Source organism: Neopelma chrysocephalum, unplaced genomic scaffold, assembly GCF_003984885.1.
Source record: "Neopelma chrysocephalum unplaced genomic scaffold, ASM398488v2 Primary Assembly neopelma1_200, whole genome shotgun sequence".
In the NCBI taxonomy this organism is placed as follows: Eukaryota; Metazoa; Chordata; class Aves; order Passeriformes; family Pipridae; genus Neopelma; species Neopelma chrysocephalum.
The window spans coordinates 1,419,869-1,434,964 of record NW_020897862.1 but is presented as its reverse complement, the minus strand read 5'-3'; the positions used below and the strand labels follow the sequence as shown (position 1 = coordinate 1,434,964).

The following is a 15,096-nucleotide window of genomic DNA, read 5'->3' as shown; positions in this document are numbered from 1 at the left end:
TACATGATCTCTTCTGTACAGTCTTTATAGGATAATCACTTATTCTAATGTTGTTTTAATTTCACTTTCTCTTAAAGCTTTCCACATTCTGAATAACACCACCATCCAGTTTAAATTGGAAAAGATCCCACTAGACAGAGATTTGGAGTTAACTTTTCCTCTGAGTAATGAAGACTTTGGAGTATCAAGTGTTATGAGGATTGAAGGGAAATTTGTGAACCCTCTTCAGGTACAGAAATGTAGTAATTTCCACTATCAATATAAAACTATTTCCCTGCATGGAATATAAGTATTTTTCAGGCCAGTGTCTTCAGGTTTAACATATTGGTAGTTTAGACATCATATCCTTATACACATGGTTTGAAGAGACCAGTCTTAAGTCATAATAACAATGATGAACATTTAACCTTGTTTGGGGGCATTTTAGACATCTTTATGAATAAGTCTAAATTTTGCTTACCTTGAACACAGAAGGAAAAGTAATTGTGTCACTGTCCAAATAAATGTATTTGCAGTTCTAGTAGAAACTAAGAATTAAAATGCCATTATCTTGAAAAAAATCTGTGCAGGAGCAGAGGTTTTAAATAGAGGAAACTGAAACTTCTAAAGCTAAGGAGACAAGCAATGATGGCTAAGTAGAATGTTTGTTCCATATATTACTGTATAATCTCAGCATGGCAAATTAAGGATAGTTTGGATGGTTAATTATTTTTAACTAACTCTGTGTGGATGGTTTTTGCCCAGGAATACAAAGGATCCTCTTGTGGGATCCTCTCCTGTATGTTTCCAGATGGCGTCCTCTTGCAGAGCTAATACAGAAGAATTGTTTTGCTTCAACTTTGCATTGTACCTTGTTCTGGATTATGTTTTACTTGTGGATGAACTTAAAAGTAGTGTGGTTTGAAATTGCAGAGTCTTTCCACTTGTGAGTTTTAAAATGTATGTACTGATTTTATTAATATGGAGAGCTCTAATGTAATGGTTGTTTCTTTTCTCTGCGTTGTAGGTGGTGTTAGCAAAACACGTGTATGAACAAGTCCTTCAGACTCTGGATAATTTAATTTACAGTGAAGACTTGAACAAATTTTCAACCACTTCTGTGTCTCCAACTGGTCTTAGTTCTCCTTCAGCATCAGTTCATAGTACAGGCCCAGAATTCTCGAGTGAGCGGAAGGAAAATGGCTTATTCAGCCACTCCGGTTTTAATTCCGTTCCAAACAAGTCCTTAGCTATCAGGGAAACAAAGTCTTTTACTCAGATTCAAGCAAACTTTCATATCTCAGAGCTCCAGGTTCAGCTAAGTGGTGATCTCACACTTGGGGCACAAGGTCTTGTCAGCCTTAAGTTTCAGGATTTTGATGTTGAGTTTGCCAAAGATCACCCTCAGACCTTGTCCATTCAGATTGCCTTGCGCTCCCTGCTCATGGAGGATCTCCTGGAAAAGAAACCAGACTCTAAGTATAAGAACCTCATGGTGTCCCGGGGAGCACCCAAGCCCTCCAGTTTAGCACATAAGGAGTATCTTTCCCAGTCCTGTCCCTCAGTATCCAATGCAGAATATCCAGATATGCCACGTTCCCTCCCTTCCCACATGGAAGAAGCACCAAATGTCTTTCAGCTTTACCAAAGACCAGTTTGTGCCTCCCGTAAGAAGCCAAAAGAAGTTGCTGATTCTGAGTATCCTCTGACTCCACCTCCTTCTCCAACAGCAGACAGATCCAAGTTGCCCTGTGGAAAAAGTAACTTTGATGATTCCTTAGTTCATATCAATATATTTCTAGTGGATAGGAAACATCCTGAATTTTCCTCTCGCTATCACAAAATTAACCGTAGTGTAGATGTTGATTTTAATTGTCTAGATGTCTTAATAACTTTGCAAACTTGGGTAGTGATACTGGATTTCTTTGGGATTGGATCCACTGCTGATAACCATGCTATGAAGCCGCAGCCTGAAGATACTCAGCAGACAATCAAATCAGAAATAAATTCCTTGTCAGCTTCTCAAGCCCAAGAGCCTGTAAACACTAAACTGGATCTGAAGGTATACTTGAGATGCAAAACAGTAATTGGATTGTCTGTCATAAAACCTCTGGTTTATAGAAACTTAAGGTGACATTTACATCAAATGTTTTATATTCCAGTGGGGAACGTGCATAAATTCAGAAACAGGTTCAAAGTGTGTGTAGATGTAGCTTGAAAAAAATAAGAGTTATAGAAAAGCAAAACATTTGCAAAATGATTGGCTCCCTTGCTCTGTGACCCTCCTGTCTTGAATGTTAAAGTTACTTCAATATTAAAGACCTGACATGCTGAAGTTGGTACTGTGCTGTTCTAGGTACTATGGAGTTATTTATACAAAAAAAGTATATACCTTTTTATATATATATATATATATGTATATCTCTATAGATGTCTATACATCTAGATGTATAAACATTTTTTTTAAAAAGATTGTGATGTACATATATATATATATATATCTAGTCTTTGCCCAAAGGTCCTGCAGTCTAACTTAGATGGGACAAGTCTTCAAAGATAAAAGGATGCAGATGACAGTGCTGGGATTTGTTGTTGGCCTGGTCACTCTGAATTGCTTGGGAGACCTGTTAATGTGCAAACAAGGGAGTAAAAATGTTGCTTTGCTGCTGTGTCTCCCAATCAGATAATTGTTGTTTGCCATTCATGTGTTACAGTGCAATTGTCTGGAAAAATAAACTAAACAAGATGTTCCAGCTCTCAAGTCATGTTGTTTAATACCAATTTGTTGGGTTTTTTTGGCCAGGTCCATTCTTTGTCCTTAGTCCTGAATAAGACAACCAGTGAACTTGCTAAAGCCAGCGTGGCAAAACTTGCAGCTCACTTGGAAGTGATTGGTGAGTAGATGGAAGGGCTGAGGTTGTTTGCAGCTTAAAACACAAAGAGGTTTGCACTGGAGTTGTGATTTGAAATGTTTTAATTTTGGTGCTCACTGGGTATTTGTGTGTTTTTCCTGGACAAGATGCACATTCCCTTCCTGCTGCTTCTTTCTCTGCTTTTTCAGGCCTGATTTGAAATCCTGGCAGCTCTCCCAGTTGTCAAACCCTTGATCATTTTAGCTGAGTGTGGCTGGGATATTAATACTTCACTGTCACAGAGCAGAACAATAGTGTTTATTACTGTTTGAGAGGAAAAAAAGCAGTTGTATCTACGTTTTCCCGAATCAAAGTGGTGTAATCACATGATGTATGTAAAGCATAGAGTTATGTCTGGGTTAATCTAATCTTTGTAACAGAAAGATGTGATTTTCTTTGAACATGAGGTTTAATGTTTAATTGAATGTGATTGATTTAATTACTTGTAACGAGGTTATCCCACTAATAGAAACTTCTGGGGTTTAGTAACTTATCTGTGTTTGAGAATCCTGATTGTCTGTCCTTTGTTTTGCAGAGGGAGATTTAGCCTTGCAGGGAAGTATTGGAAGTCTGTCCTTAAGTGATCTTACAGCTCATGGAGAATTTTACAGAGAACGTTTCACTACCAGTGGTGAAGAAGCTCTCATTTTCCAAATCTTTAAGTATGAATTTAAACTTCTTGTTACTCAGTATTAGCTCCCAACATCCCCAAAACCCAAACAAACCCCAAATACCCAAACCTGCAACTTTCAGGGCTGCATGATTCTGCTTTGGCCTCTTGTGACCTAAATGAGACTTTGAACATTTTCAGTCATAAACTTAGGATTTTTAACTTTTCTTTGTCTGCAATGTACATGGTTTATCAAGAAAAGTAGCTTTTTAATTCCCTCTAAAGCTGTTCTTGAAACTACATTGATAGTTCCTAGATAAAACAGTAGTTGATTTTTAAAAGATGGAAAAGATTGTCAAGTGATGAAATAGGTTTTGCATTGCTTCTTAATTTTGGAATTAGGGGTTTGCTTTTGTCATAGTGTACATTTGAATTTCTTCTGCTTTGTTTAAAGCCAGAGTTCTTATCCTGTGCTTTTTCATGGTTTGCCACCCCCTCCTCCACCCACTAGAATTAATCAGAGTAGAAATTATTCAAGTAATGTTATGGAATTAATTTCAAATATATCAGCACACTGATTCAGAGTTGAATGTACACATTGTCATGCAGTGGAGCACTTACCTTAAGATATAAAATCACCAAAGGTCTATCTGGTGTGTAGACCTAAAAGGTACATTCCAAATGTAGAATTTTCTTGTTTGCTTAATTAAAACTCCTACATATACATAATTTAGAAGTAATTCATACAAACCCAGTTCTTCATGTCTGTAATTGAAACAGTTTTAATTACATGCTGCGAACATCAGTTAAATCCTCTATATTATTATTATTTTGAGTGCAAAAAAATGAATGAACGGTTTATAAAAGGTAGCTGAGATTGCTAAATGTTGCTTTTAACCTTTCTTCCAGGTATGGGAGGCCAGACCCTTTGCTGCAGAGGGAGTGTGACATCCGTGTCACCCTGAGGATGGCATCAGTGCAGTATGTGCACACCCAGCGCTTCCAGGCTGAGGTGGTGTCCTTCATCCAGCATTTCACTCAACTTCAGGACGTCCTGGGGAGGCAAAGAGCAGCAATTGAAGGACAAACAGTATGTCTGGGTTTTTTTCTGTTCTTTCCCAGCTTGTCTTTTGCAGTTGAAATGCAATATATAATTTATGTTAATGCATCAACTCCATTAAGTAGAAATGGTGGGAGGCTTTAGAGTTCTGGTGTTGCTGCAGATTTCTCATCTTGTGGTCAAAACACCTTATTTAGGGCCCTCCTGCTGCTCTTTGAAAGTGTAGAATACCAAATGTACACATTACTTCAAACTTTGGCACCTGGATCCTGCAGGATGCACTGGACAAAAAGTCAAGGTGTTATCTTGCAGCTATGGATTTTTCCCTGTGAGTCCCTGTGGGTGGGATACAGCAATTTGAGTGTGTCTTGGCAGCCTTTTTCTCCACTATTCACCAGGTAATAATACCTGAATAAGGAGAACCAAGGGAGAAGTTCTGTTCCACTCAGGTCTCTGGTTTAGTTTGCTGGTAGACTCAGAAAATCAGATGCTGAACTCAAGCATGATAAAACCTATCAATAACCATGACAGTCATGGACTGTTTTATGACAAAACCTAATGTGGGAGTGACTTATATAGTTAGTGCTAGTCATGTTTAAAAGTTGCTTCTCATAATTGGAGGAAAGACAGTGAATACTTGGACCTATTAAAATGTTTCGTTGTACATCACTTGGAGAGTCTGAATCTGATTTTGAAACATCTGTTCTAAATGATGGGGTTTTTTCCTTTTGTAAATAATTTTTCTTGAGTAAGTTTTTTAGCAGTGAGCTGGGTAGTGTCTGGTTTGCCCCTTAGCTCAGTGGTGACAGTGTGTGTCACTCCTGATGCTGCACCTGCTGCACAGGTATTTCCTCTTGGCATCAGAATCCTTTTATAATGACCCTTTATTCTCTGCCTAAAACAAGAGTTTGAGGTGGTTTTTTTTTTAAATAAAATTTTACCACATCTTAATTCTGTAAATCAAGGAGTAATGTTCTTGAGTTCAGTATTAATCAGTGTGAAATAATCACCCACTTCCCAGAATTTTTGTAATTATTTTTTTAAATGCATTTTTGCTTTTCCCAGGTAAGAGATAAAGCCCAGAGAGCTTCCCGAGTTCTCCTTGATATTGAGGCTGGTGCTCCTGTTCTGCTTATCCCTGAAAGCTCCAAGTCCAACAGTCTCATTGTAGCTAATCTGGGAAAGCTGAAAGTCAAGAACAGATTCCTGTTTGCGGGAATGCCGGGCACCTTCTCCTTAAAGAACAAGGTAAGAACATGACTTCATTTAACAGCTGGGGGGTTTCCTAGTTCTTGTGCATTTTATTTCTGCATTCTGGTAAATAATTCTTATGTTTTACTTTATATATAGACTTTATACTACTAATAATGACAGTCTGTGCCAGTGTGCTGGGTAATCTTATGGATCTGAGCTGCTCCCTCCGTGCCTGCACCCGGGCTCGTTGTCTGAGGCATTCAGAACACAGGGGACTCAACTGAGTCTGTTCTGAGAGAACAGAGGGAAAAAAGGAATGAACTCACTCCAGCTGGTCTTGTTGGGAAGTAGGACCCAGCTGGGTGCACACCTGAACCTGGGAGCACAACGAGCTTCCAGCTCACCCTCCTTGGTAGCAAAAATTTCCAGTGTGAGTCACAGAAAGCAAGGGTCTGTGTTGGCTCAGACTTGGGGCAATACACTGAAGAGCAGAATTGGGTTTAATTTCTTTTTTTGTGCTCTCAGTGTGTGTAGTTGCTTTGATCAGTGAAACTTAATGAAAGGTTTCCCTTGCACCCCTGGCAAGGCACAGGACAGGAGGAGTTGTTTTTCTGTTGAGAGATGCAGCCCCAAAATTTGGGGTAAGGAAAATCCACCTTGGATGGCTTTCTATATCTAACCTAAGCAACAAAATAGGTGGTTGTCTGGGAACCCCTAATTCCATTTTGAAGGGGGGTAGAAATGAGGTGGATTAAATTGCTGCAGCAGTTTGTGGTGTGTCTGTTGCCTCCATCTGATTTATATCCACCATTGTCTTTGCTGTAAGGAAACACTGGACTGCAGTATTGAGTTGTTTTCTGTTCTGTGCTGATGTATTTAAGGGCTTGTAAGTGGTAGATTCCTAAATTAATATAAGAAATTAAAGCAAAGGATGTGTGCACAGTAGTTTTATTTCAACCTAAAAATACTGTGTTGTGTAGCACTGTAGAAATTTAGGTGTTTGAAATGTGATTTGACTTTTTTTTTGATGGTTTTGTTTTCATTTTTTTCTCTGTCCTATGTTTATTTTTGAGGATCGGATTTTGCAAGGCAATGCATACAAGGATCCTGTTTTATTTGAGGTATTTCACATCTTTGTGGCAGTGTTCAGGTGCTCCTCATTCATCTTAAAAAAAGGAAATATTCTTGTGGAATTTAGCACTTCAAAAAGTTCCTTCATTCATTAAAAATTATGTTTTTATTCTAAAGATTTTGCTGAATTCTATAAGAATTGGATTTAAATTTGTTGTGGTGTGCTCTTTCTGCATGTCTGAGGAGCTGTTAATTTGGATTTAATTGCATAAATTCATAGATTTATAGATGATGTGATGACTTTTCTTTGCATGTACTTATGAAATGTTAATTTTTTCAAATTTTTTTCTTAAAATCCTTATCATGATTACAACAAATTTTTCCAATTTTTTCTAATATTTAAAAACCATGTAAGGCAAGAAAATGGTCACTCCATCATGGAAAGCTATGAAATTGGTCAAGCAGGATTTTTGGGAGAAGAAATTCCTAATGTTGATGTGACTTTTCCTAGTGAACTTACCCTTTGCAGGTTTTTGATGCAAGGCAGCTCATAAGATTTCCATGGCACATGTTATTTTCATCACCTGAAAACCAGCTTTAAATATTTAACCATCTTTATTCTACAGAAATATTTAGTATCTTGACAGTCTTACCCCTCCATTTTGTATTAATTCCATTTACATGACAGCTTTTTTGTTTTGTGCAAAACCTTGTAATTTTGAATTAGTTTCTCATTGAAAAGATTTCACAGCTTTTTGGGAAATGTTGCTGAAATGAACTTTTTAAGAAAGAAAATGTTTTCATTTCCTGTTAAGGTTGTAGGATAAAAGTTTGACCATCAGTAAAAGATACTGGAATTCAAATAAAATACGTAGTTTTTGACAGGAATTTGTTGCAGCTTGAACCTTGGTGCACTGGTTCCTTAGAATTTAAATTAAATATCTATTCTTAATTATAAAATTCCTTTCTTTAGCAGGATTCAGTTCAATTTTCATCTCCTCTGGGAACCCCAAAACACAGCATGAAGAAAACAAGTGCTGATGAGTCCAAAGTACCGATGGAAGGATTGGTCATGAAAAAATCATCAGGAACAAACATTTCCAGGCTGAAGAATGAGCCTGCGCTGAACACTTCAAATAAACAACAAGGGCACCAACCCAAGCTGCCTGTTGTACCCAACCCTGACAGCCCAGGTACGTGAGGAACAGGAGAAACCCCCCAGAGCTCTTCTTTTTTGTGGTGAAATAGGACAGGGACATTTTGCTTTGATCTCATGGGGCACTGAAAAATAAGACTCTGGGTCTGAAGACTGTGGATTTGAAAAGAAATGACTTCTTAGATTTCAGGCTGATTTTTACAGCTGAAAGGATTGTAGGAGTTGTAGTTCAGCTCCTGGAAGAACAATTCTGCAATTTGGATGGTTTGAGTTGCATATTGCAGACATAGAAGTATAGTTGGACTCTCAATTGAGAGTTTACATTTACCTGTGAATGAGCTTGGTGTCTGGTAATTACAGATACTGATGAGTGTGAATAAAAAAATTTTAAAAATTGGAATAAAGTCGAGACAAAATTATATTTCTTTTTAAAAGTTAAATTTCACCTTAAAAAACGAGTTGGTATCTGGTCGTTACAGATAACGATGATCGTGAATAAAACCCCAAAAATTTGGAATAAAATCAAGACTAAATTAAATTTCTTGTTAAAAGTTAAATTTCTCCTTAAAGTGAACAAGTTGGTATCTGGTAGTTACAGATAACGATGATCGTGAATAAAAATGCAAAAATTTGGAATAAAATCAAGACTAAATTAAATTTCTTGTTAAAAGTAAGGTGCATAAGTTTTGTACAGATTCTGTTTTTTTCTTTCTGAACATGTTATCTCCTCCCTGCAGAGGATCACATCTGCCTCTTAGACTGCATTGTGGTTGATCTGCAGGACATGGACATCTTTGCTGCACAGAGATACCAGAGAGAGTATTCCAAGGCTGTGGAAGATACCAGTGCAGACTTGAGCTTTCCATCCTACTTGGTGAGGCAGACAGGAGGGAGCCTGCTGACAGAACCCTTCAGACTGAAGTTACAAGTGGAGAGAAACTTGGACAAGTGAGTTTGAACAGGATCCCTTTGTGCTGTCAGCCCGAAGCTGTGTTTCACATGCCTTTTACTGTATCCTGAAAGCCTTGCCTGCTGTGTAAGAGCTCCTGGGAGTGCTGAGGTTTTGCCCTCTGTTGCAGGGAGCTGAGCCATGCAGTTGCAGACATATCAATACATGGCAACCTGTCCTCAGTGCACTGCTCCCTGGATCTGAACAAGTACAAGCTGATCCGTGGGCTGCTGGAGAACAACCTGGGGGAGCCCATCGAGGAGTTCATGCGCCCTTACGACCTGCAGGATCCCAGGATTCATGTAAGAGGAGCTGTGTGCAGCTGGAATTCTGGCTTGGGATGTCTCTGGGGGTTTTGCTGATTTTAAGAACAGACCTATAGACCAGTAGTAGTGTGAAAATGGATTAATAGACATTTTCAACTCCAAGGCCGCACTGCTGTGAAATGTAACATTTGCCCAATAATGGCTGGTGACACTCCCTGAAGGAGAGGGACCCCACAGCTGTTTGCATTGGCCTGGAATAAGGTTTAATTCAGAAATGAAAGTTAAACAGATGCTCTGAAAAAGAATGTTGGTGTTTTCCACTTTCAGACAGTTTTGAGTGGAGAAGTGTACACTTCCATGTCGTTCCTCATTGACATGGTCAACGTGAGCCTGGAACTGATGGATCCAAAGGGAAGAGATGGATACAGCTCTTTAGCCAGGTATGAATGTCCTTTTGTTACTCAATTCCTTATCCTAAATACTGTGGTCATCTGAAAGATATAGGACAAGAATTAAAGTAATATGTGGAATTACAGTTTAATAATCCAGTGAAATAGAATTTCTTAATTAGAGTTCAAATGAGAGTTTGAGCTGCTCTGAAAGATGGAAGGGAATGACACTGTAGAAAAGATACCATCTGTGTCCTTCCAGTTGTTCTTGAAAGAACAGTTCAGTAATCAGTTAACTTCCTCAAGATGAATAGTATTTTAATTAAGGAAATGATGTGAGGGAAGTTTAAAAAAACAGATTTCTGCTATGTTGGCTTGGTTTGTTTGGTTTTTTTTTTAATCCAGAAGGTTCTGTATAATTGGAAAATATGATTACTTACAGTATAGATCTACTTTCTATCACTGAGATGTGATTATAGTTGTTTTAGAAAATATGTAAATGGAAGATACCATCAGTATCCCATACTTTTAAAATAAGTGCCTTCAAGGAATAAATATACCCTAAGTCTCTTCAATGTATTGTTTTGCTTTTTATTCTCCCAGGTTCGATTTTAAGAAATCCAAGTTGCTTTTTGAAAGCTCTTCCAATGGAACAAAGTCTGTCAATCTGGTTTCCCATTCCATGATGGCCTTTGACACCCGTTATGCTGCACAGAAATATGCTGCAGGGCCCCCAAATGTCTTCAACTGCATCTTCCAGTCCTCCAAGAACACCAGCAGCCCAGGAGCCATCCAGATTGAACTGCACTTCAGGTTGGGAATTCTGGGATTTGCTTGGTTTTAAGAATGACATAACCAGGATTGTCCTGTTTTAATACACCCATTATTAATGTACATAAACTTGCTGGCATTGTTTTTAAATCTGATCACATTTTTGGGGTGGTCAGTGGTACTCGATAGATTAAAATCTGCAGTTATTTATTAAGTGAAAATTGGATTTTTTTCTCCCTTTTTGCAATAAAATTTAGGTTTGAATGTCTAGTGAATCAGATGAAGTTCTCACCAATCAAAATCAGTAGTGCTTAAAGCTCGAGAAGTCTGGCTTATCACTTGTATGTTTGCATAAAACCAGATTGTAGAACTTGTAATATAAGTTGTAAAAAAGCTGTTTCCCAGCAGGTGTCACACGAGCCTTTCTGAGACCATCAAATACAGACTGAAACAGCACCTCTTTCAAAAACAACCTCTATAATCTCTTCTGTGTTCTGTCCTATCCTCTTTGCTTTTCCTTGTCTATTTTGATCTAATTTAATATTGAAAATGGGAATATGAAGTATAATGACAGTATTTACCAGTATCAGCATGGTGTTTGGTTGGGGGATGTTGACTTTAAAAAGAGGGTGAAGTGAGATGACTAGAGATGTTGCTTTCACTTTTGATCAGATTTACTGACCAAACACAGGTTTTTCACGCTTCTATAAGTGTGACACCTTCTGAAGCAGTTGCAGGAGCAATGTAGAAAAAAACCTGTGGACTATTTTAATCCAACAGAAAACCTTGAAGCCTTTTGTTCATAAAAACCAATCAAAGCAACTTCAGACAACTGAGAGAAATTTGTTTTGAAGGTGTGGATGCTACATGATGGTTATAAGTACTTAATAAGTGTGTTCAGAAAGACACTTAACATTTTGATTGGAATAAAACTAAGGTGGGATTTACTTTAAAAGAATCTAAACCCCCACCAACTGGTTTTCACAGGACTGTTGAGTCAGTGGCTGCCTAGATTAGGCACAGTTAGTGAGTTTGCACAGTACAGCCTAATCTAGTTTATGAGTGATGGCTTCAAGAATCTTCTTCCCAACTGTTATGCTTTTCCATTTCAGCCACAGCAGCATGTGTTCTGCTTTTAGTGGTGAGAGCATCCTTGGCACTGGATGGAGGTGCTGGCAGAGCTCAGTGATAGTGTTGTACTGGCTGGTGCCTTTTGAAATCTCCTGGAGAGCCAGGGAGAGTTAAAGGCTTGTGCTGTTGGAAGCAGAGCAGACAGGCTGCTCCCACAAAGGATCACAGTTCTTTAGAGATTTTTATAGTCCACAATGTGCTGGATATAAAACTGTTTCATGGTACTTAAGCACTTAGATGATTTTCCAGTTAGCATGACCAAATATAAGTGGTATTCCAGATCCTGAAGCCAAACACTTTTATCCCTCCTAGCCAGACACTCAGAATGTGATGCTGGGAGTTCAGGCAGGCTGACATTTTTGGGGGATGACAGAGCAGCTTCCTGTGCTGCAAAATGCTGTCAGGGTGTGAGGGGAAACACATTGAACGTCTCATCTCAGAGCCAGGTCTGAGTTTCACATGCAGTACTTTAGGTTTGATACCCAGCAGATGTCAAATGATAATAAAAAGATCCGTTTTAAAATCTGAGACTTTGCAAATTAATATCGATAATGTAAATGTATTAAAGGAGCTTTTATAAATGTCCTGTTAGGCATTTTTTCAGTTCATTCTTTTTGTCATTGCAGCTTAGAATTCATGCATTTAAGACCTGTTGGGTTTTTGTGGGTACAGCAACTTGATGAATTTCAATGTTATTCAATCTTATATATATCTTATTCAGTCTTATATATATCTTATATATGATTGACTTTTATTCAATCTTATATATATAAAATAATAATCTTATTCAATCTTCTGTATATTTTTATTATTATTTTTTAAAAGGACAGATACTCTGTAGACTAAGTGTATCCCTTGAAAGTTCATACAGTTCTTACTGGATACTGATAGTTTTCGGCATGATTTTAAATCTATGCAAGATGTAAAGTTCACTTGTGTTCTTTTCTCTTCTTGAAAGGTCTACTAAGGATTCCTCCAGTTTCACAGTTGTTCTGAACAATCTTCGTGTATTCCTGATATTTGACTGGTTGTTGCTGGTCCATGACTTTTTATACACTCCTGGAGATACCAAAAAGCGGGAAAACCCCCTTTCGTCCCGGCAGAGAACTTATGTCAGTGACACAACTGTGGTTCCCAAAACAGTGAAAAGTGGGGTTGTTACCAAACGTTCTTCACTGCCTGTGACTGCAGAAAAGCAGCTGGAAGTGAAGGTTAATGTGACAGGTAAATGTGCTCTTCTCTAGTGCTTTTGTAGGAGCTTTTCTCGTTAAAATCCATGTGCTGGTGGAAAACCAGATCCATTAAAGGAAATCAGAAACCTGCTGCAAATGCTTTAAATAACTCAGTGATATTGGCAGTTGCCCTGGTTATTATTTGTTGCTTTGTTTGGTTCAGGAACTGAGTTTGTGGTGGTTGAAGACATGTCTTGCTTCGATACCAACGCCATTATTTTGAAGGGGACGACTGTTCTCACCTACAAGCCCAAGTTGTTGGATCGTCCTTTCTCTGGGAGTTTGTTTGGCATTGAGGTAAAGAACAAAGAAATTTGCTGTTCTCAGACATCTAAAATTAGAGGAGCTTGTGAAGATACTTTACTATAAATATATACACAACAGGAATAATACACAAATTATTTTTGAAGTTTGTTAGTTCCTCATCAAATGCTCCCATTTTATAGAGTTTTGTATTGTTTCTCTTAAGACATTGAAACAGTTGACTGTAACCCCAAAATATTGCTAGTTTTTGCCTGATCTGTTCACTCAGTTAATAATTTTTTTTTTTAATAATTTTCAATTTTTAGGTGTTCTCATGCAGGTTAGGAAATGAGCAAGAGACTGCACTGTCAATCATTGATCCAGTACAGATTCATATGGAGCTTGTTGGGAATTCTTCCTACCCCAGTGGTTCAGGACTGTTGGATGCTTTCAATAGTGAAGATTTTCCTCCTATCCTAGAGGTAATATTAAAGGCCTGAATAAAACTGTATGTGATAGAGAATACTAAAGTATGATCTAGCACAGGTATTTTTATGCCCAAGGATTCCAAAGGCATAAGAAAAGAATAAAATAATTTTTTTCTGAAGTGAAAAAGGGAAAGAAACAAGAATGAAGAAAATGCTCTTAGTGGTAATGAATGAGGGAATTTTGGGATGTATTATAGAGATTAATAGTGGAGGAAAGAAATGAGCTGATAATGTAGACATGTGAGTTACTCATACCTGAAAGACAAAGTTATTTTTCTGTATCTAATTGTTAGAGCTTATTAGAGGGGAATTCTGTTCAGAGACTTTTTTACCATTATACTAAAGTAAAAACATTTTTCCCTTGAGATGTGCTTTTAACACTTTTGGTTGTTGGTAAATGTGTTTGCCAATTTTATTATTGGAGCTTCAAAACAGTGTGGTCATCAGCTTTCAACACTAAACTTTATCTTCCTTTGGGAAAAGCTCTATTAGTATCCAAAGTACACAAGAAAAAATATGTAGAAAAGGGTAAGTGACTCTGATATTTTAATTTTTCATTTAGATTCAGTTGCAGGCACTGGATATCAGACTGTCCTACAATGATGTTCAGCTCTTCTTGGCAATTGCAAAGTCAATTCCAGAGCAGACAAGTGCAGCTCTGCCTGACTCAAGTGCTGCAAGTGCTGCTCATCCCTCCAGCTCAACTCTGGGGACTGAGGTCTCCTCCACACATGAAAACAGGGATATATCCAAACGTGTGCTGGATCCAGTGCTTGGTATGTTTTTAACTGTTGGAGTGAAGCCATTTTTTTATCTAAAGAAGGTTTCTACAAGGTCTAAATGCTTAACACAAAAGATGTGGGTATCTCCATGGTGTAAAACACTTGTTGATTATAATTATCTGATGATGGTACTATAAAAAAAGTAAAAGCAGCGCTGAATCACGTGCCTTTACTACAGTTGCAATCTGAAACAAAACCCCGTTTTTCATGGAGATATATCTTGATTTTAGAAATGAAACCAAGTAGATAGCTGTCAAGGATTTGACTGGTTAACTGTTCAATTGCAGAGGTGCAGCTGGCTCGCCTCCAGGAGCTGGGATTCAGCCTGGAGGATTGTCGGAAAGCTCTTCTGATCTGCCAAGGTAACAGCAGATATTTAGTTGGCCTTGCAGATTGTCCATATTACCTTAATTGCAATTAAGTAAAAACTTTCAGACTGTCAGGTAGCTGATGCACAGGCAGTCTTTCCTTCTTTAGAATTTTTTTACTTTGGCTCTGTGTTGGAATAATCTTAAACATTCTGCTGCTCTGTAGCTCCCACCCCCCAAAGATTGTCTTTGCCTTTTTGGGGTGTCATATGTGGGATGTTTGAGTGTATTTTTGTTTGGGGGTTTGGGTTATGTGCAGGTTTATTCTTTTTGATGATGTCCCTGCTTCTTGCCATTATCCATCTCTTCCTCTTGAGAGCACGTTTTCATCTCTCCCTTTTTGAATCCTATATTCCCTATTTCTCCATGCAATATATGAAAAGGTGAAGCTTTAATAGAAGTGATTGTTTTTCTTTAGCACTGTTATGCTTCCCAACTTATTTAGAGGCACTCCTAGCATTAATACAGATTTTTATTATGCCGCCACTTGATTTG

General features: G+C 38.0%; 1 protein-coding gene across 6 annotated transcripts in view; it reads left to right on the top strand.

Annotated features, from left to right (window-relative positions):
* Positions 1-15,096, top strand: part of VPS13D (vacuolar protein sorting 13 homolog D) — a 93,072-nt gene that overhangs the window by 15,419 nt on the left and 62,557 nt on the right. For 2 of the 6 annotated variants that reach the window (XM_027703041.1, XM_027703036.1), the window contains exons 20-36: positions 78-229; positions 1,007-2,041; positions 2,783-2,873; positions 3,427-3,553; positions 4,411-4,591; positions 5,627-5,809; positions 6,829-6,876; positions 7,800-8,019; positions 8,720-8,930; positions 9,062-9,233; positions 9,525-9,637; positions 10,190-10,399; positions 12,447-12,712; positions 12,884-13,017; positions 13,290-13,445; positions 14,014-14,227; positions 14,521-14,595. In XM_027703041.1, coding sequence (XP_027558842.1) covers positions 78-229; positions 1,007-2,041; positions 2,783-2,873; positions 3,427-3,553; positions 4,411-4,591; positions 5,627-5,809; positions 6,829-6,876; positions 7,800-8,019; positions 8,720-8,930; positions 9,062-9,233; positions 9,525-9,637; positions 10,190-10,399; positions 12,447-12,712; positions 12,884-13,017; positions 13,290-13,445; positions 14,014-14,227; positions 14,521-14,595 — 3,588 coding nt within the window. The remainder of the gene's footprint in view (positions 1-77; positions 230-1,006; positions 2,042-2,782; positions 2,874-3,426; positions 3,554-4,410; positions 4,592-5,626; positions 5,810-6,828; positions 6,877-7,799; positions 8,020-8,719; positions 8,931-9,061; positions 9,234-9,524; positions 9,638-10,189; positions 10,400-12,446; positions 12,713-12,883; positions 13,018-13,289; positions 13,446-14,013; positions 14,228-14,520; positions 14,596-15,096) is intronic. The other 4 variants (XM_027703042.1, XM_027703040.1, XM_027703038.1 and 1 more) reach the window with 3 other exon arrangements.